Consider the following 7,339-nt stretch of genomic DNA (forward strand, 5'->3'; position numbering starts at 1 on the left):
TGCCAGCAGTCTCTTCTTAGCTTCCTCTTGCTCCTTCTGGAGTGCAGCCTCGAATTGCTTGCGGCTCTCCTCAGGTATGTCTTCATACTTGATGTCAACGGGAGTTGAATCTACCTTGGAGGGGTCAGGCTTTTCGCCGGCCATTGAAACCGATGGATGTAGATCTGTCCCCAGCAGAGTCGCTAAAAAGTACGTTGACGCAGTTCTAGTCAACACAAAAGTGCTAGAACGCGCGGATCACAACGATCAGAACAGCAGTGAGAAAACCCGGCGACCGGTCGCGCCAACCGGTCAGACCGGTTGGACGTAGAAAATCCTGCGAGACCTAAAACCTCAAGATCGGGAGGGACCCCGTCGGAACTCGAAGATCTAGGGTTGTCTTGAGGTCGACAGGCCACCTAAGACACCCTTGAACGCCGTCGAGACGAGCAAAGAATAACACGAAATTGAAAAAGTTAGAGTTTGAACAAAAATATGAAAATTATAAATTGATTGATTCGATTGGGTAGAAAGACCTCAATCGGCCGTGCCCTTTATATTTATAGGTCGGGAAAGACATACCCATTCCAAATTGAGTTACAAACGGATTCCAAAATACAAACCTAATTTTACTCGGACTGCACAGATCCAGACCGGTATGACCGGTCGGCTTCGGTATTTGCCAATTTTGGCTGCCAACAGTTAGGTCGAGCGCCTGCGTGCGTACATGACCTAATCAAAAACGATTGTAATCCTCTCCGCTAAACAATAATGCTCTCTTTTACCCAAAAAAAAAAGCCATAGTTCTTGGAGAACCCACACGAGTACGTAAGCCCATGACGACAGCCAGTCCGAATTCGCTCCAGGACGTGAAGCTGTCGAGAATAGAATAGTACGGTCGCCATCCAGGCACTGCTAGCAGCATTCTCTGTTTTTCCACGCTTCGGCCGTGTTTGGATGACTTCACGAAATTTTTTTTACAAAAAGACGAATCTATGCATGAAGTACTAAACGAAAATTATTTGTGAAATCTTTTTACGGATGTGTGTAACTTTTCGAGACGAATCTAATGCGATAAGCTCCACCATTATCGGCTACAACGATGCTACAATAACGGCATCTAATCATCCTCTAATCACACGATTAAAAACTCATTAGCTACAGTAATTGCTACTGTACTATAATTGTAGAGGTTGTTTTGTGATTAAACTTTATTTAATATCCCTAATTAGTGGTCAAAGAGCCGGAAAATTTTCATGAAATTTTTGTTTACCACAAACCAAACACGGCGGTCAAGATTCCCGGGGTCTGCCGCTTGACGCATACAACTGCCAGTTGTGCTCCTCCCCGTTGACGCAGCAGTCGCCGGACAACACGGGAGCCTGCCTGCCTGCCTGCGTCCCTGCGCCACTGACGACGAGCGAGACAACGATCTCTTCCGTGGATGGCAGGCAGGTACTTACATCGACATCAAATCCAGCTAGCGAGCTGGTGGTTTGATCCGGCTCCGGACCGAACTCCCCTAGAGAGAGGAGCAGCGAGCAGAGCGCAATCCGTAGACCGGGTCACACGCACGCACTGACGCACGATGGTCAGATCGTCAGTTACTCTCAACCTAGCTACAGCTAGCATATGCCCGGCGAGAGAGACAGCGGCAGCCGGCATCGCCGGAGGGGAGACCGACCGCCGACGCGCTCGTCCACGGCGAACGACCGCCGGCTCCGACTCCGACAACGGCCGGAGTGGTGGTACGCTGCGGTGCCGGCGGGGCGTCGATCTGGGCCCGCGCCCGGTGACCGGGGCCCGGTGACCGCGTCCAGGAGTGAGCTGTTGCCCGGTGGCTATCCGGATGGGATGATCAATGATGCCGATGCAATGGGTGGAGTAGGCCGTGTAGGGGCGCGACCGGGAGGAAGAAAAGGGCGAAAAGGCTGCGTACTTGCGAGCGGATGACTGCGTCGCGCGGTGATCCGAGCGCGATGTGGCGGGGGTCGTCGTACGCGCTCGGCTCGGTGGCTGGCTGTCGCGCGCGCGCCCGAGTGGCGATGGCGAGCGACAGCGAGCGAGGGAGCAGGACGGGCGCGCGACGGGACAAGAGGGGGGTCGTCGTGCGGCGGGTCCAGGCGACGGCGACGGCGGTACCAACTGCAGAATTGGCTGCTGCTGCTACGTGGCAGTCTGGCGGACGCGGAGCCAGGGTTTAAAAAACCGGTGGTACTGTTCAGAACCGGAACAGTAGCACAAAAAATTTACTTTTGTATTTTTGGATTTAGAAGCCTAAAATATAAAAAACCGGACCTGGTTTACTGTCTCGGACCGGACCGGTAACGGGAAAAAATCCCGGAAACCGGCGGTTCCCGGACGGTTTCTGAAACCCTGCGCGGAGCCTCATGTCTTCGGGCGCTCCTAGCCAATTAGAATATTTTTTGTGTGAGTCAAAATTTTGTTCCTCATGAAACTCAAATGTATCTATATCTGACTGTTGAAATTGACAGGGGCCTATAAAATGGTAATTCATGCTATGACCAAGGGCGGGTTCACGATTTAAGGTTTGGGTATTCAAAATGTTCAAAGGACTAAAATATATATTCATAGCACAAAATTAAATACAAATTATACCATTTATCATAATTTGAAATTGTTTGACATGGATATAATAGATGTATTAAATGATCAACATATATCCAAGTTGCTCCATGTGAAATAAATAGTGTACAAAAATCCAAGTTCCGAAGAGGAAGACTGTCACAGTGCTGCTGGTGTGCCGCCTGGGTGCCTGGCCTCCGCCTGCGCAGCTGCGCCTGCACGACGCCGGTCAGGTCTGCCGCCAGTGTGCCACCTGCACAACCAGCTGGGCCACCAGAACTCGACATGGAGGAGGAGTAGTGGACCAATTGAGTCCAAGATGCAAAATGCAATTGGGAAGTCTGTTTTGTGGTGTTATTTGATTTTATAATTCATCATACACATGTTATACACAGTGATAAAATTTTTTGTTTGCTAAAAATTTTGGGTATTCAACAGAATACCCATGAATACATGTGTGGACCGAAGTTGAAAATATCTTAACTAATAAACTGGTAATTTATGTTATGACTACTTAAAATTGTTTTAACTTTTAAGTAGTCATATCATGAATTACCAGGTTATACACACCTATTAATTTCAACAATAACGTTCTAGGCATAGAACTTTGGGTGAGAGGGAACTGGATGAGATGTCAACAAAACATTATTGTTTTTTACCGCAAAAACTTAAACATGATATATGATGAGCTAGATCCGACAGCCAAAAAAACCTATGTGTTGGCAACCAAGAAAACAACTGTGGAATACTATAGAAAAAGTGACACTAATATCTAATTTTCACCAAACTTTAGGACGAAATTGAAAATCCAACGAGCGCCAACCCATGTAACCACAGCCAAAACTTGGGTTTGCCCTAGCGCTTCGTGTGGCTGTTGGGGAACAGGCAGCAACAAGCGCGGTGTTCCACACGTACCTTGATTCGGACCATCCATGTCTGACCTGTTAAAACACCGTACCAGAGAAGAAAGAAAGCGAACCGGTTGTGGTAGCGCGTGGACCTTTTTGGGCCCAGAGTTCCAGTTCCATCGACAAAGTACATCCAAAAGTGCGCAGTTTTACAGAGACCGCCCTCACGCGTTTCGCTGATCCGGGCAGCCGGTGAACGAGCTGGCCACTGAAGGAAGGTTTGTGCTCAACAACACACTCTTGGTTGGACTAACGAACGGCACCTCGCTGTCAGCGAAACGTTTTCAGTACATCCTGGTTTTTGCTCTTCTGAGAGTAACTTTTGCCAGCTCAGCACCACATGAAGAGGTCCAACGCTGAACAGTTTAGAATGGTCGTCCGGCACCAAATTCAAAAGAAGAAAAAAATTCTCCATGGTAAAGCAACAACCAAATGCAGAAGCATGGTAACAGGAATTACCATCTGACGCAAGGCTTTGAGTCGCTGACTGTTTTGCAAAAGTCAGCTGCCACCATTTTCCCCAAAGAATTTGTCAAGCTTCCAACACTTGTTGGACAGACATGAAAAGGTAAACAAAGTGTGCTGATTTCCACATCCAGCTCCGTTAATTTTTCTATCATCCCATCTCACATTCACAACCTAATTGGGACCAAATGCGTGACGGTTAATTTCCACGGTCAACGAGTTGCATCCTTGGGTGTCCCTTTTTGTGATATCAGCACTTAATTCAAACATAATCCGTGTTATCATTAGCAGGATCTCGTTTGATTAGACAGCAGATCACATATGTTTCTTTGGATCATCGAACATGTCGAGAAATTAAATGAGTGATGAGCGGATTTTTTTTTTCAAAAAGGGCAAAGCACTGCCGGACGATCGACTTCTAATACCGACCGGTATCACTAGCTCGGTATCAAATGCCGTGCTATGCTAATTTTTCACGTGTAATTATGTGTATTGGCTGTGAGGATTCAAAACCACGACCTCCAACCTCGCGAGTAGCTTCCTTACTGTCGGGTATCAATATTAGGGATACCCAAAGAAAGGGATAAGCGGCTATATGTCACGATCAGTTTGAGGTGTCACATGCTCTTGCAGAGGCGCGCGCTCTATTGTTCTTGTGTTAATTCATTTAAAAGCCATGTATAAGTTCAAATCTAATACATGTGAAAATGATAAATTTCATATGCATGTGTACACAAGATGGTAATGAACATGTTTGATTGGTGGGCATGTTAATTTATATCGATTCATTAGCAGCCAGGAATCTAAAGGGTGGTTTTTAAATGTTTAATTCCCACATATCCACTTATGTTTAGTAGCAAGCTAAGGGCTTTTCAGACGATGAAAGCAACCAAATTACTACTAGCACGTAGTTTTCAATACCCAAAGGCCAAAGCAGAATGAGGATGGAATAAAAACACTCAACTGGCCAACTTCAACAATAAAAAAGTGAGCAAAGTAGTAGGATAAGAAGAAGACTGACCCAGTCCTCCACCCACTACACAACGCACGTCGCAGTAGCGCACCATGCAACCCCCACTCCCGGTTTTCCACAGCACGAGAGGGAAAATTCTTCGCAATCAAGCGCGCAGCGTGCGATCGCCTGTCAACTCTAGCCAACGATAACGCGCATCCAGCGTGGCTCCTATATAACCCTGATGCTACCTACCATGCGTGTTCTCACTCAGTTCTTGGAGTCGGAGAGACCCCAACACCTCGACGAGCGAACCGAGATCACTCCGCACACCTCGACGAGCGAACCGAGATCACTCCGCCATGGCCGACGAGCTGCCCCCCGGGTTCCGCTTCTACCCCACGGAGGAGGAGCTCCTCTGCTTCTACCTCCGGAACAAGCTCGACGGCGTCCGCCAAGGCGACATCGAGCGCGTCATCCCCGTCGCCGACGTCTGCGCCCTCGATCCATGGCAGCTCCCAGGCACGTCGATCGCGGAGACGACGGCGCTCGGTCGATGGATTGGAGAGCGCATTTCCTTGGTTGCTTGGTTGGCTAACGATGGTTCGGTCGCATCCATGCAGAGGCGCACCGCGGCGCGTTCTCCGGGGCCGCGGAGCCGTGGTTCTACTTCTGCCCGCGGCAGGAGCGCGAGGCCCGGGGCGGCCGGCCGAACCGGACCACGCCGTCGGGGTACTGGAAGGCGGCGGGCACCCCGGGGCTGGTCTACGCCGCCGACGGCCGCTCCATCGGGACCAAGAAGACCATGGTGTTCTACCGCGGCCGCGCGCCGGCCGGGGCCAAGACCAAGTGGAAGCTCAACGAGTACAAGGCTCTAGAGGTCGAAGACGAGGACGCCGCCGGCGTTCCGGCGCCGAGCCATGCCTTCCAGGTAAGCCGCGATGGCTCTCCATCTGCCGCGCCGCGGCCGACAAGAGTCCAAACCGTAACCTGCCTTATTAGCTTAGTGCCTCGTTATCGCAATCTGTTTACTGTAGACACACGAGAAATGCTGAAAGGTGATTGCTGTTTCTATTCGTTTCTGCAGACGAGGGGCGAGTTCACCCTGTGCCGGCTCTACACCGAATCCGGGTGCCCGCGGCAGTTCGACCGCCGGCCGAGCGCCGCAGCCGCGGCCGGCGGTGGCAGCGAGAACCGGATAGCTGCGGCTGCGTTGGCTAACGGGGAGGAAATGGGTCGGAAGAGGAAAAGGGCTGCGCCAAGCGACGGCGACGGCTCGACGCAGCAACTACTTGGACAGAGAGGCACCGATGAGGGGCTCAACGACGACATGGCCTACTGGTCAGAGATCCTGGAATACGACTGGCTTTGATATATACTTGAAATTCATTTCGGTGGGGAGATCATGAAAAGGAAAAAAACACTGAATGGGCTCGTTTCAGTAGTTTTAATTTGGAGTTTTCTTCAGTTTAGAACGACACTATGATTTTTTAAATTCTTTTGCCTACTGCAAAATAAATTCGAAGCAGTAGGTGGCTAATTTTAGGATATACATAAATGTATATGCAATTCATTTGTGTATTCAGCGACAAAGCTAGAGCAAATTGTAGGGAGTGTGGTTGCATAGAGTTGAGTTATCGAGGGTGCAAATATGATGAAAATTTGGATATAATTAAGCACTGTTTTTCCATTTTACAGGGGTGCATTTGCACCCCCCTAATCACTACATAGCTTCGCCCTTGTGTGTATTTGTAGAACATAAGTTTATATGAGCTTAAAATTTGTACCAAAACATTTTGCAAAGAAGAGGTACAAAAGTGCTCAACGACGACATGGCCTACTGGTCGGAGTTCACTACCGGAAACGGCTAATATGCCGTGTGCCAAATAGTTTGCTGTGTGCTAAAAGACGGGCACACGGCAAACAACCACTTTGCCGTGCGCCCAAAATAAAACACACGGCAAACCCCATGCACACGGCAAAATTGCCTCTTTGCCGTGTGCCAGCCCAAGGAACACACTACAAAAATCAAACACACGGCATATTAATATTTTTGCCGTGTGCCGTCCTCAAAACACACGGCAAACCTCGTGCACGTGCCACTCACGTGCGGAGGTGGCGAACGGAGGTGGACGGAGGGGCGACGGAGGTTGACGTCGCTCAACTTTGCCGTGTGCCGCATGGGGCACACGGCAAACAGGCCACTTCGTCGTTTGCTACAGCTTGGCACACGGTAAACAAGACACTTCGCCATGTGCTTTTTCTTAGCACACGGCAAACAGTTTGAAAATTTTGAATTTTCAAACTCGAAACTTTTTCTACACTGCAGAGACATTGCTTGGTACTCTGTATTAAAGTTTGGTATTTTTTGTCGTAATGTTCACTATATATAAAAATTGTGTATATGTTAAACAATTTTTTCGGATGAGTCAAATTTTGAACTGCAAGT

The 7,339-nt window shown here is 49.0% G+C and overlaps 1 protein-coding gene across 1 annotated transcript; it reads left to right on the forward strand.

The window, feature by feature from the left end:
- Nucleotides 1-5,026: 5,026 nt before the first annotated feature.
- On the forward strand, nt 5,027-6,616 carry LOC120665340 (NAC domain-containing protein 90-like). The gene is made up of 3 exons (XM_039944884.1): nt 5,027-5,412; nt 5,514-5,821; nt 5,978-6,616. Exons 1-3 carry the CDS (start codon nt 5,253-5,255, stop codon nt 6,260-6,262), a joined length of 753 nt encoding a protein of 250 aa, XP_039800818.1. The 5' UTR covers nt 5,027-5,252; the 3' UTR covers nt 6,263-6,616.
- Nucleotides 6,617-7,339: the final 723 nt, after the last annotated feature.

This window comes from Panicum virgatum, chromosome 3N (genome assembly GCF_016808335.1).
Source record: "Panicum virgatum strain AP13 chromosome 3N, P.virgatum_v5, whole genome shotgun sequence".
Lineage (NCBI taxonomy): Eukaryota > Viridiplantae > Streptophyta > Magnoliopsida > Poales > Poaceae > Panicum > Panicum virgatum.